Here is a 22,603-nt window from a genome sequence, read left to right on the forward strand (position 1 = left end):
CGTCTGCATAGCAATGATAGGAGAGACCATGTGAGGTTATGACAGAGCCAAGTGACTTGGTGTATAGCGAGAATAAGAGAGGGCCTAGAACAGAGCCCTGGGGACACCAGTGGTGAGAGCGCGTGGTGAGGAGACAGATTCTCGCCACGCCACCTGGTAGGAGCGACCTGTCAGGTAGGACGCAATCCAAGCGTGGGCCGCGCCGGAGATGCCCAACTCGGAGAGGGTGGAGAGGAGGATCTGATGGTTCACAGTATCGAAGGCAGCCGATAGGTCTAGAAGGATGAGAGCAGAGGAGAGAGAGTTAGCTTTAGCAGTGCGGAGCGCCTCCGTGATACAGAGAAGAGCAGTCTCAGTTGAATGACTAGTCTTGAAACCTGACTGATTTGGATCAAGAAGGTCATTCTGAGAGAGATAGCGGTAGAGCTGGCCAAGGACGGCACGCTCAAGAGTTTTGGAGAGAAAAGAGAGAAGGGATACTGGTCTGTAGTTGTTGACATCGGAGGGATCGAGTGTAGGTTTTTTCAGAAGGGGTGCAACTCTCGCTCTCTTGAAGACGGGAGGGACGTAGCCAGCGGTCAGGGATGAGTTGATGAGCGAGGTAAGGTAAGGGAGAAGGTCTCCGGAAATGGTCTGGAGAAGAGAGGAGGGGATAGGGTCAAGCGGGCAGGTTGTTGGGCGGCCGGCCGTCACAAGACGCGAGATTTCATCTGGAGAGAGAGGGAGAAAGAGGTCAGAGCATAGGGTAGGGCAGTGTGAGCAGAACCAGCGGTGTCGTTTGACTTAGCAAACGAGGATCGGATGTCATCGACCTTCTTTTCAAAATGGTTGACGAAGTCATCTGCAGAGAGGGGAGGAGGGAGGGGGGGAGGATTCAGGAGGGAGGAGAAGGTGGCAAAGAGCTTCCTAGGGTTAGAGGCAGATGCTTGGAATTTAGAATGGTAGAAAGTGGCTTTAGCAGCAGAGACAGAGGAGGAAAATGTAGAGAGGAGGGAGTGAAAGGATGCCAGGTCCGCAGGAGGCGAGTTTTCCTCCATTTCCGCTCGGCTGCCCGGAGCCCTGTTCTGTGAGCTCGCAATGAGTCGTCGAGCCACGGAGCGGGAGGGGAGGACCGAGCCGGCCTGGAGGATAGGGGACATAGGGAGTCAAAGGATGCAGTAAGGGAGGAGAGGAGGGTTGAGGAGGCAGAATCAGGAGATAGGTTGGAGAAAGTTTGAGCAGAGGGAAGAGAAGATAGGATGGAAGAGGAGAGAGTAGCGGGGGAGAGAGAGCGAAGATTGGGACGGCGCGATACCATCCGAGTAGGGGCAGTGTGGGAAGTGTTGGATGAGAGCGAGAGGGAAAAGGATACAAGGTAGTGGTCGGAGACTTGGAGGGAGTTGCAATGAGGTTAGTGGAAGAACAGCATCTAGTAAAGATGAGGTCAAGCGTATTGCCTGCCTTGTGAGTAGGGGGAGGGTGAGAGGGTGAGGTCAAAAGAGGAGAGGAGGGGAAAGAAGGAGGCAGAGAGGAATGAGTCAAAGGTAGACGTGGGGAGGTTAAAGTCGCCCAGAACTGTGAGAGGTGAGCCGTCCTCAGGAAAGGAGCTTATCAAGGCATCAAGCTCATTGATGAACTCTCCGAGGGAACCTGGAGGGCGATAAATGATAAGGATGTTAAGCTTGAAAGGGCTGGTAACTGTGACAGCATGGAATTCAAAGGAGGCAATAGACAGATGGGTAAGGGGAGAAAGAGAGAAAGACCACTTGGGAGAGATGAGGATCCCGGTGCCACCACCCCGCTGACCAGAAGCTCTCGGGGTGTGCGAGAACACGTGGGCAGACGAGGAGAGAGCAGTAGGAGTAGCAGTGTTATCTGTGGTGATCCATGTTTCCGTCAGTGCCAAGAAGTCAAGGGACTGGAGGGAGGCATAGGCTGAGATGAACTCTGCCTTGTTGGCCGCAGATTGGCAGTTCCAGAGGCTACCAGAGACCTGGAACTCCACGTGGGTCGTACGCGCTGGGACCACCAGGTTAGGGTGGTCGCGGCCACGCGGTGTGGAGCGTTTGTATGGTCTGTGCAGAGAGGAGAGAACAGGGATAGACAGACACATAGTTGACAGGCTACAGAAAAGGCTACGCTAATGCAAGGAAATTGAATGACAAGCGGACTACACGTCTCGAATGTTCAGAAAGTTAAGCTTACGTAGCAAGAATCTTATTGACTAAAATGATTAAAATGATACAGTACTGCTAAAGTAGGCTAGCTGGCAGTAGCTGCGTTGTTGACACTACACTAATCAAGTCGTTCCGTTGAGTGTAATAATTCTACAGTGCTGCTATTCGGGGGCTAGCTGGCTAGCTAGCAGTGTTGTTTACGTTACGTTGAGTTAAAAGAACGACAATAGCTGGCTAGCTAACCTAGGGAATCGGTCTAGACTACACAATTATCTTTGAAACAAAGACGGCTATGCAGCTAGCCACGATCAAACAAATCAAACCGCTGCACTGCAATGAAACGAAAATGTGAAACCACCTGACCGGGTTGTTGAATTCAAAACAGCAGACGTTGGCTAGCTGTTAGCAGTTAGCTGTTGGCTAGCTAGCAGAGTCTCCTACGTTAAGTAGAAACGGCAGGCTCCTCCGTGTGCTCCAGGTACATATTTTGTACTAGCAAGAGAATGAATGGCCTCTTGTTGTGATAAGTGCTTATCTGCAGTCTATCAGCAGCCGGTATGTTTCATGCTTTTAGATAAAAAATAAAATCAAGTAAATCAAATATCTGGTATTAAGCCTCTCATAACTCTGGTTAAACAAGTAGGCCTAACTAACTTTATTATTAGCCCCTTGTCTGGTTAGATAGAAATGATGAAAAACCTAAAAGTCTTCTGTGAGTGCCTTGAACAGAACAGACCCGCCATGGCTTTTGGCCATCCCACAGGACTTTCTAAAAGCAACGCACCAAAAATATCTAATTTACTCTGGTCTGGGCAGAGAGCAGGCTTCCTCCCATAATCTTGTCCACTCTTGAACCCTCCCTGAGATCACTGGGATCCCCAGAGAATGGGTGTGTTAAGCAGAAGTAGCCCCGTTCTGTTTCATTGCAGCCACGGTTTTCTATGGGTAAGAGTTGCACTTATTGTCAGTTTAGGCTAGTTGATTATACGTGTAGTGAATAGTAACCAGATAAGCAGATAAGTGCACCAGCATCTAGTAGGCCTCACTTGCTAGATGCACTTAGATGACGGTTTTTGATAATCTTCCAGATGTGTTTATTTATTCGATAGCATGCCTACACTAATTGTAGCAAGGTCAAGATGGGTCAGACATCACTAAAATATAGTTTTGGCACATTATTCATTGGGAAGTTCTGGTCCTGGCTGCTGTTTACTGCTGGTAATTTCTATGTGAAAGGACCCATGAGCACCAAAATGTTAAGTTCATAGGAGCATGTCAAATGAAAGCTAAGAGTCAATTTTTTTACAGCCATTTTACATCCTAAAAATTAGGAATAAGCAAAGGCTTTGATTTCTGGTCAAACAGATGGGTTTTTAGAAAACATCTACCAGAAAGTCTTAAAAGGTATTAGAAATACATCAAAACACAATGTTGAATTAATATCAACACTTATATTTAGTTTTAGAGAAATTGTTCTGCCTTTTGTAAATTTAAACAACCACACCAGTAGAAATGTGGCTAGAGCTTACCCTTGATGTTGCACAATGATGTAAGTGAATAAGTCATCGTTTTAGTCAAAGTATGATGTATTTGGGCTTTAAGTGCCAAATCCAAATGCGTGACTTCGGATGTTTCCGTGAGTCTTTACGTGTCTTTTCCTATGAGATGACGTGCAAATTCTTTTCAGCCTACGTTTAGTTTCAGGGCAGGGTTTTATTTAACTCTGCCATGCTGGTGGATGGTAAATCTTTATTAATCAGAAACACCTGCTGTAAAGTTCTTCCTATACGCAAGTCATCCGAGAACCAAACAACTTTTCTCTGTAGCCTGCACTTGGGCTTCCAACAGCCTCGAAAATTGGCTATATTGTACAAATTCATGAAAACAAAAATGTGCTTTATGGCCTTAATTTAAGGTTCGGGTTAGGCTAAGGTGCATTCATCTTAAAATGGCAAGGTGGGACAACCACATAATACAGGCATAGATATCAGATGGGCAGGGACTCTGCTGTCCTATCTTCAGGGGGAAGGAAGCTGGTTCCAGCTTGGGGTGCTAGGACAGAGAAGAGCTTGGACTTGGCTGAGCAGGAGCTGCCCTCCCGTAGGGGTGGGAGGGCCAAGAGACCTGAGGACTGCTTGTGTTGGGGTGTTAGGGTTTGAGCATAGCCTGAAGGTATTGACGCATCCGTGTTTATAATTGTTGTTATTTCCCTGCTACACGTGGAAATTGCCACAACATTCCCACACCCAATTCCTGTATGTATTAGCAGCCTGCGTCAGTCTTCGAGGTGGAACCTTAACAGGAATTTGAATGTGTCATGTTATAGCTGACACCCCATTCTTTCAGCAGGCATCATAGAATCTTAATTCGGAGCAGTTTTTTTAGGAGTTTTTGGAAAGTATGGACACAAAATACTGAGGGAGATTTTACTGAAATTCTGTTACCAAACTTTGCATCTGCACAGTTTTTCCCAGTAAATGTATTTTTGTACAATTTTCAGTGTAAATTGTTTAAAGTTGTCATTGTGCATAGAGTTGTATGGTTTGTTAAACTGAAATCAGTTTTTTTTGGCATACATGTTAAGTGAAGAATCTGAGTCTCAGCACCATTCCGTTTATCGTGGAATTGCCCTGCACTGTCTGAAGTAGCATGACCCATCCATAATGGTGCTCTGTGGGCTGTTATTGGTGTGTATTATGTGAAATTGGATTGCTCAGTCATTTGGCAAAGCTGGAATTGCAGATGGCTGCAGTTTTAGTTGTGTTAAGAGGACAATTGTTGTGGCGTTGATTGTGTTTTGTCGTCACCTCTCTCAATAGGTTGCTCTCTGCAACCCTCTCTCCCCTTCTCTTCTCTCTCTTGCGCAATTTAGGCTTGTAATCTTGTTAGCTTTGCATTGATTTGCACTGAGATACGGCACAGGCACGGTACACAGGTAGGTGTGCTACCACTAGGGATCTTTTTATACTAGCCACCAACATGCTGTATTATTTTGGGTGCTGCATTTGGAATGCTCACCCGAGCCTCTTTGATGCCTAATCAGAATGGAGCCATGCTAATGAGGACACAGGATGGATGAAGATTAGCTAACTGACCCCATACCACACACTGGCAGCGCTCGTCATTTTCCCCTGGTCACTCGCTCCGTGTTAGCCTAACGACAGCAGCGTATAGGCTACCCTGTGTAGGAGCATTAAGCAGATAAAGGTCATACAACTCTTTAGGCCTGTAAAACTATTCTACCATATTACAGTATAGTGGCAGTGTATGTAGCCGAGGCCTCATCCTATTTCCTAGTTCCCACCACTGTCATATCGTTCTGAAACACTCCTCATTGCATGTTACACCTCTGCTATGTTGGATGAATGGACAGGCTAATGTCCTTCTGGTGTTTTGAAAAACTTTGCCTACATTTGATTGTGATTTAAAGGTTAAGTGCCGAGCAGTGCGTGCAGTTACCAAAATTCAGATTTGTCACCGGCCCAACATAACCCCCGTTAAAGTTGCATAATCACAATATTAATTTCTGTGTAAAACACCACATGGGTTAGCTATTCTTGGGCATGATTTAAACAAATTAATAATAATAATAATGTTGGAATGTAAATCCTGAAATGACAATCTAACCTTTCTTTGTTTTTTCGTGGATGTGATTAGACTTCGTAAGGATAAAATCCCCCAACCCACATGGAAAAACATGGTCCCCCTTAGAAAGTTTTGATGTTGCTTCACGTTACCAACCAGTCCATTTGGAGGGAAAGACAAAAGGAAAAGTAGGGTGTGCACCTTTCTCCTACTAAGTGCATTTGCTGAAAGCTGCATTGTCCAGTAGACTGGGCAGTTCTTTCTTTTTCTATCACGACCTTGTTTGTTTGATTGGGAACAGTTAGGCCTTTCACAATCAGTCTGTATATGGAATTGAACTAGTCCCACACATGCAAACTCAGTACTCTGCACAGATCACACAAAAGGTTACACATGCATGTATGTTCTTAGTTAGTCTTGCTTTGAGTGGGATGATTCTTACCTTTTGTAGATTGCTTTGTGTTGGACTGTTATAATGGCAGTAATATAGGCCATCTCTCTGACATTACTATGTGAGGGAATTGCTGTGCATATCTGAACCTAGCGTGTAAGTCCTTATATAAGTCTGTCAAAGCTGGATTGTTTTTTAAAAATGAATTGTACACTATTTATAGGCTAGTGAGTTTATCAGTAAGTCTTGTGAGAACCGATGATGGATAGGTTACCGTAATTGCAAATGGCGGTTATCATAACTAAAGCTTTTGACCACTAAGTTAACATGGTTGAGGGTGAATGGGGCCTCAAGGTCCATGTCTTGAAGGAGGGAAGGGAGATACCGTATAAAGTCTGTAAGTTCTTGTGGAGAGAGGGGAAGTGGCACCACCCCTTGAGAGAATAGAGGGAACACCTCCAACCCAACACACAATACACCCCCACTCGCACTCTTATCCACGACTTAGTCAGGGACGGGAGACTGACTGTAACACTAGGTCAATTACAATGAAAGAATGAGTGATGTCACACCCAGGCCCCCTGCTCCAATCTTGGCTGTGTACAGTTACAGTTTGAGGATGAATGTCCTGTTTGAAACTCCCTCGTCCCTCCCTCCCCCTCACTATTTAGCCTGCCATGAGCAACCTTATGAGTTAGGCCTATGATCATTACACACTGTTGATTCTCTCCCCCCCACTTAGTGACAGGTGTGTATTTGTGTGATCATCATTAGTAGTAGGGATGGGCATGAATAATGGAGTACTCGAACGGACGTCAAAGCTCGATCTTTAACCAGAGATCACATTTTTTTGAAATACTGTGAAACTATTTGATGGAATGTGTTTTGTGGCTGCCGGCAAGTTACATTTTATCTTGAAGACTACTTTAATATGCTTTGACTCGATTGTTCCATTTCTACATGTGCATTTCCGGAGGACAACAGAAAATAAACCAAGCCAAGCATCACACTGTTCTATGGTCCCTTTCCCCTCTGTGTCTTGTTCACTTAATTGCGTTCCGACCGCTCCCTCCACACACATGTGCTGAGTGCACACAAAAACACCCCTTAGGCCTACAGAAATAAATGCCTATAAAAACATATCTAACTGGCCCTGCCGAGTGGCGCAGCGTTCTAAGGCAATGCATCACATTGCTAGAGGTGTTGGTACAGAACCAGGTTCATTCCTGGGCTGGGCCACAACCTGCCGCGGCAGGGAGTCCCATAGGTGGTGCCAAATTTGCCCAGCGTTGTCCGGGTTAGGGCAGGGTGTGGCCGGTGGGGCTTTACTTGGCTCATTGCGCTCTAACAACTCCTTGTGGTGGGCCGGGTGCCTGCAGGCTGACCTCGGTCGCCAGTTGAACTGTGTTTCCTCTGACACATTGGTGCGGCTGGCTTCCGGATTAAGCTGTTGGTTGTTAAGGAGGCTGGTCATTTTTCTGAGGACGCATGACTCCACCTTTGCCTCTCCCGAGCCCATTGGGGAGTTGCAGCAATGAGACGATCGACTACAGTTTTATCACAAATGGACTGTTGATTGAAGTAGGAAAATGTGTTCCAACAATGAGCTGCATTTTTGGAATAATTGCATCCCGTCTATTTCCCACTTAAGTTACTTTGCGAACTGCTAGTGCCATTTAGAATTGGTTAGGAGGGCTGTCCCCGACCCAACAAAAATATTGGTTGACCGAAAATCGTCTGTTATTTTGACCAATCAATGTGTCAATTTTAAATGGTGTATTTTTCCATATACAGTACCAGTCAAAATTTTGGACACACCTACTCATTCAAGGGTTTTTCTTGATTTTTGACTATGTTCTACATTGTAGAATAATAGTGAAGACATAACTATGAAATAACACACATGGAATCATGTAACCCAAAAAGTGTTTAAACAAATCAAAAGATATTTAAAGTAACCACCCTTTGTCTTGATGACAGCTTTGCACACACTTGGCATTCTCTCAACCAGCATCATTAGGTTGTCACCTGGAATGCATTTAAATTAACAGATGTGCCTTGTTAAAAGTTAATTTGTGGAATTTCTTTCCTCCTTAATGCATTTGAAACAATCAGTTGTGTTGTGAGAAGGTAGGGGTGGCATACAGAAGATAGCCCTATTTGGTAAAAGACCAAATTTATATTCCGGCAAGAACAGCTCAAATTCGCAAAGAAAAACAACATCATTACTTTAAGACATTAAGAACTTCAAGAACTTTGAACCTTCAAGTGCAGTCGCAAAAACCGTCAAGCCCTATGATGAAACTGGCTCTCATGAGGACAGCCACAGGAAAGGAAGACCCAACCTTTTGCAGAGGATAAGTTCATTACCAGCTTCAGAAATTGCAGCCCAAATAAATGCTTCAGAGTTAAAGTGTGTTTTTAATAAAATCAACTATATGTTTTGAGCTTGTCACATGCTTTAAGGACACTGCTTGATTAAATAAGACACCCATGACTCGAAGGAGCCAGAGATCAAGATAACCAGAAGGAAAAAATGTAACCTGACCCGACCATCCTCCCACTCCTGCTAACTTTTGCAGATTCTGTCGTTACTCCCCTGAAGTGGCCCGTAATGGGCTACATGAGGAGTCGGCAACCATTCTCATGTGGAATGACAATTTATCTTACCATTTCTACCGCTCCGCGTGCCAGTTATGGTTTTCAAATACACTTTTTTGTGAACATTTTAATTTCATTTATAATAATGTCTTCGTATCTCAATCATTGTCGTGGTTAAATCCAAATTCTATCCAAATCCTAATGAAATTATACAAACCTAAAAAGTAACTTCCATGGCCAATTATGTAAAAATAGCCTACATAAAGCCAACAAATAAAAACATTGCAGCCTGCAGGTAGAAAGTAGAAAAAAACAAATATCCTATAAATCACATTGGCTACGCATGGCCTGTCTGCAACCAACTTGAAATATTGTATCAACTATTAACTTGGGTCTGAACTCCAAGTTTCCCGGGCCAGTGAGCTCTGGACAGAAACAGTTGTAGGCTATTTGTGCAAGGGATAAGAAGTAATCAGGCCTATTTTATGAAATTTCCACTGGATCAGAGCATGCCATTTTTCCCTTTCACGCTGAGTGGTTATTGAAAAGGAGAGGGCTGTAAAGATATTTAGAATATATTGAGGAACTTTTGTCATGCTCTATTGATGTAAAAACAGACTTCCGTTGCTTGCTGTTTGAGGTGAAGAACACATTACTTTGAGAAGCTCCACAGCTCATTAGTGGTGGTGTGTTAAGCTAATCAGAAATACTATCAGCTCCCCAAATGGGCACATTTATATGCCTACATTTGCTCGCAGGTCAGGTAGCCTATAAGCCTACTTATATGTGTTATCAGGTGTGCGTCCTTACTCAAAATTTACAGGAGCGCTCTAAACTAAGACAATGACTAAATTGACAACTCGTAAATGGAATGAAATAAACCAAAACTTGTGCCTCACAAGTGTAGCATAGGTTGTGCGCTCTGCAAGCAATCTGTCCACTCCAACAATGAGAATGGTAAAAGACTGGAATAATGATTCAGTATATTGAATGCATTCACAGAAATTACCGTAACCAAACAAACATTGTAGATACAAATTATAGGAATTGGGCCTCCCGAGTGGCGCAGCGGTCTAAGGCGTCACTACAGACCCGAGTTCGATCCCGGGCTGTATCACAACCGACCGTGATTGGGAGTCCCATAGGGCGGAGCACAATTTGGCCCTGCTTCGTCCGGGTTTGGCCGTCCGGGTTTGATTGTGGCCTGTGGAATGTTGTCCCACTCCTCTTCAATGGCTGTGTGAAGTTACTGGATATTGGCGGGAACTGGAACGGGCTGTCTTCTACGTCGATCCAGAGCGTCCCAAAAGTGCTCAATGGGTGACATGTCTGGTGAGTATGCAGACCATGGAAAAACTAAGGCATTTTCAGCTTCCAGGAATTGTGTACAGGTCCTTGTGACATGGGTATCTCTGTGCATTCAAATTCCCAACGATAAAATGCAATTGTGTTCATTGTCTGTAGCTAATGCCTGCCCATATCATAACCCCACCGCCACCATGGGGCACTCTGTTCACAACATTGTCATCAGCAAACCGCTCGCCCACACTACGTCATACATAGTCTGCCATCTACCCGGTACAGTTGAAGAGCACACGTCTCTAGTGTGCCAGTGGCCATCGAAGGTGAGCATTTGCTCACTGAAGTCAGTCAGGTCTTGACCCTGGTGAGGACGATGAGCACACACACCGATGAACTTCCCTAAGACGGTTTCTGACAATTTGTGCAGAAATTCGTTGGGTGTGCAAATCCACAGTTTCATCAGCTATCCGGGTGGCTGGTCTCAGAAGCCGGATGTGGAGGTCCTGGGCTGGCGTGGTTACATGTGGTCTGCAATTGTGAGACTGGTTGGACTTACTGCCAAATTCTATAAAATGACATTGGATGCGGCTTATGGTAGAGAAATTAATATTCACTGGTGGACATTCCTGTAGTCAGCATGCCAATTGCACACTCCCTCAAAACTTGAGACATCTGTGGCATTGTGTTTACATTTTAGAGTGGCCTTTTATTGTCCCTAGCATAAGGTGCACCTGTGTAATGATCATTGTTTAATCGGCTTCTTGATATGCCACACCTGTCAGGCGGATGGATTATCTTGGCAAAGGAGAAATTCTCCCTAACAGGGACGTAAACAAATTTGTGCACAACATTTTAGAGAAATAAGCTTTTTGTGCATATGGAACATTTCTGGGATCTTTTATTTCAACTCATGAAACATAATTTTGTTAAGTATTGGTACACCACCCCATTCACGAAAATGGCTTGCTACTACAGACTGTGAGTCGCGTGGCCATGGCTTACTATATAAAGCAGGCAGACAGGTGTCCCGTTACTTTTCGATTGAATGTTAGAATGGGCAAAATGAGTGACCTATGCGACTTGGAGCGAGAATGGTGCTACAAACAAAAAACATCCAGTCGGCAGCAGTTCTGTGGGTGAAAACAGCTTGTTGATGAGAGTTCGAAGGAGAATGGCAAGAATCATACAAGCTAACCGGCATGCCACAAACAGGCAAATAATGGGGCAGGACAACAGCGGTAGGCAGAACGGCACAACTCTTCCTTTTTTCCAGTGCAGGCCTTGTTCTAAAAATGTGAACCGCCAACTCTTTTCAATCTAATGTTCCAAAATGTGAAATAGTTAGATTTTTTTTTATTTTACATTGGCAACTGAAACCTGCTTCCATCAGAGTGAAAGTTCCTTGGCCACAACACCAGGCTCCAGACAATTGAAGCTGTAAAGGGGGAAAGCAGGCAAAAATAGACAAGACATTAATAATAATAATAATAATAATAATAATAAATGCCATTTAGCAGACGCTTTTATCCAAAGCGACTTACAGTCGTCATGTGTGCATACATTCTACGTATGGGTGGTCCCGGGAATCGAACCCACTACCCTGGCGTTACAAGCGCCATGCTCTACCAACCGAGCTACAGAAAGGCCCACAGCTACAGAAAGGCCCATTAAAGCCTTGCATATATGCCATAACATTCATTGACCCCCAAGCTCAAGCAATAAGCTCAAAGTACAAAGACAAAATACCTGAATTGTTGCTTGTTCACCCTCGATCATGTCCTTGTACTGGTGGTGAACAGGTTTATCCTGAAAGACAAATTCCAGAAAAATATGTTAAGACATAAATGTATTAATATCCTATAGGTTATTGCCTATTTACTGTTACAGCTGTACTAAAATGCCCTGTACACACAACCTGCTTCCAGCCCAACAATGGCAATACAGAAACTACAAGATAGCTAGCTAGGTTTAGCAAACATTTAGCCTCACAATTACCAGTTGGTTAGATGTAAACGGTATTCATCTAGCTAGTAAGCTAGTTGAACATGTAAAAAAACAATCTGTAATCCAATATCTAGATATTTAGCTGTCACTTAATTTAGCTGTCCCTTCCAATTTAGCATGTGTCCCTATCACTTAACATGGGGTTTCATTAGCTTTCTAATCAGATAGGATTTTCACCACAGTGGCAATTTTCTGTAGTTAGCTAGTTAAACATGACAAATTGGCATACATGAAAAGGAAAAAGATAGCACATCAGCAATCAGAATGCAACTGGCCAGCTCCGCTAGCTAGCTATAACGTTACCTGTATGCAACTGCTAGCTAGCTAACAATAGTTAGCAATGAAAACTGCTTTCCGATACAGTTGAGAGAATAACGAATGCACATGTAGCTATCTTGGCATTTTAACTGTAGACTCTTACCTGTGTATGGGCTCAGATGATTCACAGCAGACTGAAACACTTTCAAGATAATCCTTCCCACTCTGCTTCAACCAGTCCAGACTGCTTTTGCCACAGAAGACAGCTGTGTCGATACCAGCAGCTGTATTCAGGACAACTCTGGTATTGAAAGCTGTAGCTACACTTTGCATGTTGTCCATGATGTCAATATGAGTAAATCCAACGGATCTTTCAAATATCCATGGTAGCAGAGAGCAGGATGTGCCATTGGGGCGGCAGAGTACCCTAGTGGTTACAGCGTTGGACTAGTAACCAAAAGGTTAAGTTCAAATCCCGAGCTGACAAGGTACAAATCTGTCGATCTGCCCCTGAACAGGCAGTTAACCCACCGTCATTGAAAATAACAATTTGTTCTTAACTGACTTGCCTCGTTAAATAAAGGTAACATTTAAAAAATAAAAATTATAAATTGACAGAAGCCTTGCATGACAGAATGGATGCTCTTTCTCGTGAATGTCCCGGCCCCTCATTATCTCAACCAATCGTGGCTGTGCAATATTCTGTATTTTCTCTGTTTCTAAACAGTTTTGTGATTTCACATTTTATTTATATTTACAGATTACATACACGTTTGTTATTACGGCACATAAACAGGATATTTTTGAACATTCAAATGCCTCTCCTGTGAAGTAGTGACTTCCGTCATACGCACAGCTTTCTGAAAAGGGTCAATAATGAAATTTAAATATATTTGAGTACTTGAAAAAAATCATCTGAGTACTCGGAACAGTCAAAAATGTCATGCCTATCCATCATTTGTAGGGGCCCTATAAAATCTGTTATTTTCTGCTTCATTCTGTTTTTTCAAATGTCACCCTTTTTTTTATAGAAAACCACAAAGTGAAGTTCTAAGTCCACAACTACTTAAATCACATCAGGAGACCACTTTTGTGGTATCAGAAAAATGTGGGGTGTAGTTAGGCCTATCTTTTTAATGCAAGTGAGCACGAGCCAGAGACCGTTGTTTGGTTAGCGGTGTTTCTGGAGCGCTCATGTGATTGCAGATTTTTGCAAAACGAATAGCCACTGGATTGATACAAATAATCATGATATAATTCTGCCAGACAGAATTAATGCATTTTTCAATACATTTTTGAATATCATTGAATTACGTTTAAATGTCTGGATTCCGTCCGTGTCTTCCGCAACGCAGATTCTTATAGGGCCCTACATTAGGCCTACATCCATCTTATATCAATTTTTACCACAGTCTATGCAGGTCTGTAGCAGGTGACATTTCATACTGGCTTGAATGTTTTGTCGAATGCAACAATTAATTTGGACAACATCGTGATGTATTATGGATACCGGTATTTGTACCCACTACTACTTCTATCAAATGCCTATATCACGAGAGTTATGTTTGCGGCGTCTTCTACCAAACATGACATACTAGTCATATCTCGTGCCTTTTAGAATACATGACGCTATGCAATCATTTTGTCTTCACCACCTCTGACCACCTGACTCAGGACAATTGGACACATCATTCCCCTAATTGTGCTCCATCTTGGTCCGGTCACTATTGTAAAAGAGCATCTGTTGTCAGTGATTTACCTGGTTAAATTAAGGCAACGTTTGAAGAAAAAAAGTCCTTTGTGAAAATACATTTAAAAGATGTTAATGTTAAGAGAAATCATCTGGTTTTAGCTTTGGATGTCATGAGTGGTATTAGCAATAGTCATAGGCTTTTCTAGGCCAGGGGGATAGGCCTTGGTAAATCAACATAATCAGTCATGTGCCGAGTCTGGGCCTGATTCCTCTGGCATCTTAACGCCGTTGCAGCTGACTGCAAAATCCCTGTATCTCTATTGAAACAGAGGTTTTACTCTGTCTGTGTTTCACTGTTGTAGGAAGCAGACTGTAGAGCCTGCTCTGCTTGGCTAAATGGGGCAACTATGTTATGTAACTGGGGCAAAAATATATAATAATAATATATGCCATTCAGCAGACACTTTCATCCAAAGCAACTTAGTCATGCATGCATACATTTTACATTTAGGTGGTTCCGGGAATTGAGCCCACTACCCTGGCATTACAAGCGCTATGCTCTACCAACAGAGCTACACAGGACAGCAATGGTATCTCTGCAAATGTGAGACGGTGGGAAACTGAGAGTACACCATGGCAGTTTGGAGATCAGATCTCCCACTACTAGAGGTCTTTTTGTAACAAAGTTAGTAGAGCATGACACTTGTCACGCCAGAGTAGTGGGTTCAATTCCCGGGACCACCCATACAAAAAAATGTATGCACAAGTCGCTTAGGATAAAAGTGTCTGCTAAATGACATACAATTTGATAATACTGTAATATATTTGTCACATGCGCCGAATACAACAGGTGTAGACCTTACATTGAAATGCTTACTTACAAGCCCTTAACCAACAATGCAGTTTTAAGAAAATACACCCCCCAAAAAGTAAGAGAAAGAATGACAAATAATTAAAGAGCAGCAGTAAATATCAATAGTGGGGCTATATACAGGGAGTACCGGTACAGTCTGAATGTGCGGGAGCACCAATGTAGAGGTAATTGAGGTAATACGTACATGTAGGTAGAGTTATTAAAGTGACTATGCATAGATAATAACAGAGAGTAGCAGCAGCGTAGAAGAGGGGGGCAATGCAAATAGTCTGGGTAGCCATTTGATTAGGTGTTCAGGAGTTTTATGGCTTGGGGGTAGAAGCTGTTTAGAAGCTTCTTGGACCTAGACTTGGCGCTCTGGTATCGCTTGCCGTGCGGTAGCAGAGAGAACAGTCTATGAATAGGGTGGCTGGAGTCTTTGACAATTTTTAGGGCCTTCCTCTGACACCGCCTGGTATAGAGGTCCTGGATGGCAGGAAGCTTGGCCCCGGTGATGTACTGGGCCGTATGCACTACCCTCTGTAGTAGAGGTCGACCGATTTATGATTTTTCAACGCCAAAAAAAGACAATACCTATTAATCGGACAATTTTTTATTTATTTGTAATAATGACAATTACAACAATACTGAATGAGCACTTATTTTAACTTAATGTAATACATTAATAAAATCAATTTAGCCTCAAATAAATAATGAAACATGTTCAATTTTGTTTAAATAATGCAAAAACAAAGTGTTGGAGAAGAAAGTAAAAGTGAAAAAGTGTGCCATGTAAGAAAGCTAATATTTTAACTTCCTTGCTCAGAACATGAGAACATATGAAAGCTTGTGGTTCCTTTTAACATTAGTCTTCAATATTCCCAGGTATACCATTTGTATTTCATTAACCTTTGACTATTGGATGTTCTTATAGGCACTTTAGTATTGCCAGTGTAACAGTATAGTTTCCGTCCCTCTCCTCGCTCCTCCCTGGGCTCGAACCAGGAACACAACGACAACAGCCACCCTCGAAGCAGCGTTACCCATACAGAGCAAGGGGAACAACCACTCCAAGTCTCAGAGCGAGTGACGTTCGAAACGCTATTAGCGCACCCCGCTAACTAGCTAGCCATTTTACATCGGTTACACCAGTCTAATCTCGGGTTTTGATTGGCTGGCAAACGCACGAAAGTGCTGTTTGAATGAATGCTTACGAGCCTGCTGCTGCCTACCATCGCTCAGTCAGACTGCTCTATCAAATCATAGACTTAGTTATAACATAATAACACACCGAAATATGAGCATTATTTCATTAATATGGCTGAATCCGGAAACTATCATCTCGAAAACAAGACGTTTATTCTTTCAGTGAAATACGGAACCTTTACGTATTTTGTCTTAACGGGTGGCATCCATAAGTCTAAATATTCCTGTTACATTGCACAACCTTCAATGTTATGTCATAATTGTGTAAAATTATGGCAAATTAGGCGGCCCAAACTGTTGCATATACACTGACTCTGCGTGCAATGAACGCAAGAGAAGTGACACAATTTCACCTGGTTAATATTGCCTGCTAACCTGGATTTCTTTTAGCTAAATATGCAGGTTTAAAAATATATACTTCTGTGTATTGATTTTAAGAAAGGCATTGATGTTTATGGTTAGGTACACATTGGAGCAACGATACACACCACATCGATTATATGCAACGCAGGACACGCTAGATAAACTAGTAATATCATCAACCATGTGTAGTTAACTAGTGATTATGATTGATTGATTGTTTTTTCTATGATAAGTTTAATGTTAGCTAGCAACTTACCTTGGCTTACTGCATTCGCGTAACAGGCAGTCTCCTTGTGGAGTGCAATGTAATCAGGTGGTTAGAGCGTTGGACTAGTTTACTGTAAGGTTGCAAGTTTGAATCCCCTGAGCTGACAAGGTAAAAATCTGTCATTCTGCCCCTGAACGAGGCAGTTAACCCACTGTTCCTAGGCCGTCATTGAAAATAAGAATGTTTTCTTAACTGACTTGCCTAGTAAAATAAAGATTTAAAAAAGGTGTAAAGATTACCGATTTCCAATTGTTATGAAAACTTGAAATCGGCCCTAATTAATCGGCCATTCCGATTAATCGGTCAACCTCTACTCTGTAGTGCCTTGCGGTCGGAGGCCGAGCAGTTGCCATACCAGGCAGTGATGCAACCAGTCAGGATGCTCTCTGGTGTAGCTGTTAAACCTTTTGAGGATCTGAGGACCCATGCCAAATCTTTTCAGTCTCCAGAGGGGGAATAGGTTTTGTCTTGGTGTACTTGGACCATGTTAGTTTGTTGGTGATGTGGACACCAAGGAACTTGTAGCTCTCAACCTGCTCCACTGCAGCCCCGTCAATGAGAATATGGGTGTGCTCGGTCCTCCTTTTCCTGTAGTCCACAATCATCTCCTTTGTTGATCACGTTGAGGGAGAGGTTGTTGTCCTGGCACGACACGGCCAGGTCTCTGACCTCCTTATTAAATTACTAAAGGTTTAAAGTCAATAATCAATGCGTTCAGTAGGAAGGAAATGCAGTGTGAAAGAGATCCATTACCTTTGGTAAGGAGGGAAGAGAGCTGGCGGCCACATGTTAATTCTATTAGACTAAACATGATCTTGGAGAGGCAAACCATTTTGAAGGCAGTTTGGGGTCACTGCGCTCAAGAACCTAGTATTGTCCATGCACACTGATGAATTTAGTGTCTGTGTGCGTGTTTGTGCTGGCTGTCTACACTGTTGTGAAAGGGAAAGTTCTTGGTCAGGTCCAGACGGACGTTGTAATACGGTTCATACCAGCAGATCAGCTGGGTGCAGGCAGATCCCTGTGTTAGTTTACAGCCGTGGCCTTGTGTCCCTGCACGTCTGCCTGGCAACTCCTCACTCACTTTACAGCTCCAACTAGCCCACTTTCTCTCTCACACACAAGACATTCCTGTGCAAGAATCCCACATGCAAAGAATCACCCAATTTCCCCCACACCCAAATTTTGTCTTTAGGATCACTACCATTGAATTGCTACGGTAACCACATTTCCATCCACAGTTTTTATTCAAGTCAAGTCATATAGTATAAAAAATTATCATGACAGCTGTGACAGAAACATGAAATTTCAGTGTAATTTTTTAAATACTGACAGTTTGTTTGTTCGACATGGTGGGATCTTTTTGTGTCTAAAATTAATTACGTGGGAAATTGAGGTAGAAACGACTTTATGCTCAAATATTGATAGAATAACCATCGTATCGAAGTAAATTTGGAGTCATGTGGTGATATGGTGTTTGGACCTCCCACTATGACTCGGGAAAGCATGCACTTTATTAGGCTACATATGAAATAAGTTATGATGAACTTCACAGGGTGGTGAAAGTGCACATTGATGAGCTTGATGCTGCTTTCCAATAAATATCCAGGGTCTTATCCATTATCCATAATAATCTCATGTAAACTCGACAACCCACACAGCCTACCCGCACTGTATCTGTGAGCTGTTGGCTAGAGCGCAGGTACCAAGAGCAGAGTAGGCACATTTGCTATTTAATGCAACCGTTTTTGTGACAAAACTATTATTAGAGTTGAAAATGCGATGGAAACAGATTGAACTTTGTTTTTGTACATGGAAACTTAAGCAAAAAAAATCTAAAAAATGTTGTGTGCACTACGTCATCACGCACTGATTCTTATCTGCAACATGTCCATTTGGTGAAAGCATATCACTGGTTTGAAAATGTGCATATTTTCTCAATGCGGATTCCAGAATATTCGCATGGAAATCTGTCGCCAATTGGGTGGAAACCTAGCTATTGTTTAGGCCTAACAAAAATGTTATGTTAAATTCTGCAATTGTATAGTAATGTAGGCCATGGATTGTGAGATTCCTGTACCCTACAACTGGTCTAATTTGATGTGTCCATCTGTCTGGCAGGTCTTGGTCTCCTATCCATGGAGAAAGTGGGCAAGATGTGGAGCAACCTGAGGAGCCGATGCCAGACCCTCTTCCACAGCGACAGTGCGGGACCCAGTACAGAGAACAGCGTGGTGGAGGTGGACGGTATGCACTGTGTGGTGGACCTGGGACGGGGAGGCAATTCAGGCGAGGCCCAGGCTTCTCGGGCCTCTAGCCTGCCCCGAAGCCTCTTGCCGCTCCCCATGGTTACTGGGGGACGACGTCACAACTGTGTGTCGGACATCCCCCAGATAGTGGAGATCACCATAGACAGCAAAGACAGTGAGGATGCGAGGGGGGGTCGTGGAGGAGTCCCTGTGGCCCGGAGAGACTCGTACTCACGCCATGCACCTTGGGGGGGCAAGAAAAAACATTCATGTTCCACTAAGACTCAGAGCTCCATGGATACAGACAGGTGGTCAGGGCGCGCGCGCGGGGCCGCTGGTCGGAGGGACCGTCGCTACGGAGTCAGCTCTATCCAGGAAATGGGGGACTCGGGGGGCGGGGGGCGCAGTCTGAGCGCCCGTTCCCTGCGCCAGCGGCTTAGCGAAACAGTGGGCCTGTGTCTCCCCCTGCCCCCCCGCCGCCGCTCGCGCCCTTCCAAGACCCCCACCATCTCGAAGCGCAAGATCCACCTGACAGAGCTGATGCTGGAGACCTGTCCCTTCCCCCAGGGCTCGGACTTGGCCAACAAGTGGCACCTGATCAAGCAGCACACGGCGCCCGTCAGCCCGCATTCCTCCACGGCTCTGCTTGACGCCTTCGACACCGCCCACCCCTCCCCCGAGGACGAGGAGGAGCGTCTGCGCGAACGCCGCAGGCTCAGCATTGAAGAGGGAGTGGACCCCCCACCCAACGCCCAGATTCACACCCTGGAGGCCTTGGCGCAGGGCTCCTCTTTGTACAAACTGGGACCAAAGATGGCCCCCGGCATTGCAGAGGCCTCTGGGGAGGCCCGGGGCCCCGCGGCCTGCTGCTCGGGAGTGGGGGTATCGGTGCAGGTGCTCGGGGGGGCTACAGCCCAGTTGGCTGACTGTGACTCGGAGGAGGACTCAACTACCCTATGCCTGCAGGCCCTGAGGCCCAAGCAGCGGCACGCGTCCGGGGATGGCAATCTGAGCCGGAACCAGCCTGGGCCATGGAAGGTGCACACGCAGATTGACTACATCCATTGCCTGGTACCGGACCTGCTGCAGATCACTGCACTGCCCTGCTACTGGGGCGTGATGGACCGCTACGAGGCGGAGGCGCTGCTGGATGGACGGCCCGAGGGCACCTTCCTGCTGCGAGACTCGGCCCAGGAGGACTACCTGTTCTCGGTCAGCTTTCGCCGCTACAACCGCTCGCTGCATGCCCGCATCGAGCAGTGGAACCACAACTTCAGCTTCGATGCCCACGACCCCTGCGTGTTCCACTCATCCACCGTCACAGGCCTACTGGAGCACTACAAGGACCCCAGCGCCTGCATGTTCTTTGAGCCGCTGCTCACGGCGCCACTCCACCGGGCCTTCCCTTTCGGCTTGCAGCACCTGGCACGCGCCGCCATCTGCCCCCGGACCACGTACGACGGCATCGGCGGCCTGCCACTGCCCCCGGCCCTGCAGGACTTCCTCAAGGAGTATCACTACAAACAGAAAGTGCGTGTGCGCTGGCTGGAGAGGGAGCCGCCACTCAAGATCAAATAGTGGCGGGGTTCTGGCGGCCTGTGCGTGCCGCCGCGGGCTTAGTCAAAACAGGAAAAACTCCCAGCCAATCAGGAGGTAATACTGAACATGGCACTTTTCAGTCAGGCAGGGAGGGGTAACTGGAGGGAAGGAGTTAGGTAAAGTGATCTATCCAAGATTCATTCTAATCTCTTTGTTTTACTTATTACTACTTACATCACATGGAATACATATCTATTATATTCAGTATAATGCTGTCTGGCAAGCACATTTTTACTATTGAAAAGATTCTGAAAGGGAGAGCATAAGCCTTCATGCTTGGTCTCCCTCTCTCCTGTTTCATTCTGTCAAGTGTCTGCCTGATCCCACAGCATGAGCTGCCTGCATGGCCCCCCTCACCCCTCCCCCCAGTCTCGATCTAGGCCCACATGTTTAGCTAGCTATGTTGTACAGTTCACTCATACTTTCTATCCTTCCTTTTTTTTCCTGTTGCTTGATCAAGCGACTAGAAGAATGCCTGGCGGGCATTGTGAGGCTTGAGGTGTGGAGTTGACAGTGGCTTTACTGGAGAGAGGGGTGGGGGGGACTCCTACTGCAGTTCGCTAGGGCCCGCTTGGTGGACAGTGTCGTACAGACACACACCCAGCCATCATCAAGCATCATTGAGTAGGCCTATGTCTGAAATAAGGTGCTGTTTAAGGGTGCTGTCCAGTAGTTCTTCGCCCCAAAGGCAATGTGGAACGCGGCCAGGTCCAAAGGTGCTGCTACAGCGTACACCTGTAGGGGGCGAGGCATACACAGCAGTGTGTGTTGGCACTGCGAGTCCTTGGCTTTTAGATATCCTCACTGTCGTTTCTCGAAGCATAATCGTTGTCTCCCACCACCACTCTGTTGGCACAAGTGTACGGTTCTTCTAATGGAACAATACTAATGATATTTGTCCTGGTGGTTGTTTTCTCACACCTGTCTGCCGGTGGCTCAAACTGGCTACAGAACAGGCACTTTAACTGTGCGTGCAGTTTTTGAAGACACACACACACACTGGTTATTGTCTCAGGGTCTGGTTTGTTTCTGGACCTGTGTTCTGCCTTCATGGTGTCCCTTATCTCTCTCTGTGGCATCCTCCATGCTGCTCAGGGTTCATATAATTCATGTCTGCACCCTCCACAGACCATTGACATTATACAGTTAACTTGACTCCGCTTTACACATTACAGCCACAATCCCGCTTTATAGTATTAGTACCCGAAGGAGCTACATTTGATATGCGATTTGTCACTGCTGCTAGCCATGCCCGTAATAACCCAGCATATTGTGAGAGCTTGCATCAGGAAGACGAATACAACAAAGTGTAACCTATGTGCCTTTCATAGAGCCTCCTGATCTACTTTAAACTCTTGAGCCTGGTGCATAGAATACTCCAGCAGCACTTCCCACTCATGTAGCCCTTAAATGGAGGATGAGGAGGAGGAAAATGAATGATGTGGAGCAGGGGATGAAGAGCTCTGTTCATTGGTGCACATTATATATATATATATATATATATATATATATTTACATTTACATTTTTCACATTTTTATTTCATCAAGAAAATATTGTCAATGTTAGCTAGCTAGCTAGAAGTGAATACACTACTCCATTGTCTAGCTGTGGAGGCTGGTGGGAGGAGCTATAGGAGGATGGGTTTATTGTAATGGCTGGAATGGAATTAATGGAGTCAGACTTGGTTCCCGTATCTTTGAGGTGTTTGATACCGTTCCATTTATTCCATTCCAGCAATAACAATGAGCCCGTCCTCCAAAAGCTCCTCCCAACAGCCGCCACTGCTGTCTAGAATCATTTATTGGCTTCACTTCCAAAAGTCATTGGGTTTTATAGGTGGCTGGATAGGTTGGGCAAGGCAGCGTCAGGTCCTGGAGGGCTTCTACACTGGACATTTTTTAGAACGGCACACCTATAGCGACACACAGGCACGAGTCTGTAAAATCTATGGAGAAAAAAAAGATAAGAAATGAGGAGTACATGTATATGGAAATACTATCTGCAAATGTATACAAATATAATTCTTACAAATTATCGGTGTGATATCAGTGATTTTTATCCTGGTTGGATAGGT

The 22,603-nt window shown here is 44.8% G+C and overlaps 1 protein-coding gene across 1 annotated transcript in view; it reads left to right on the forward strand.

Annotated features, from left to right (window-relative positions):
• socs5b (suppressor of cytokine signaling 5b) overlaps window positions 1-21,065 on the forward strand; it is a 50,363-nt gene extending 29,298 nt beyond the window's left edge. Inside the window, exon 2 of the mRNA XM_035754047.2 lies at window positions 18,802-21,065. Coding sequence (XP_035609940.1) covers window positions 18,819-20,507 — 1,689 coding nt within the window. The 5' untranslated portion in view covers window positions 18,802-18,818 and the 3' untranslated portion in view covers window positions 20,508-21,065. The remainder of the gene's footprint in view (window positions 1-18,801) is intronic.
• Window positions 21,066-22,603: the final 1,538 nt, after the last annotated feature.

This window comes from Oncorhynchus keta, chromosome 36, assembly GCF_023373465.1.
Source record: "Oncorhynchus keta strain PuntledgeMale-10-30-2019 chromosome 36, Oket_V2, whole genome shotgun sequence".
Taxonomy (NCBI): domain Eukaryota; kingdom Metazoa; phylum Chordata; class Actinopteri; order Salmoniformes; family Salmonidae; genus Oncorhynchus; species Oncorhynchus keta.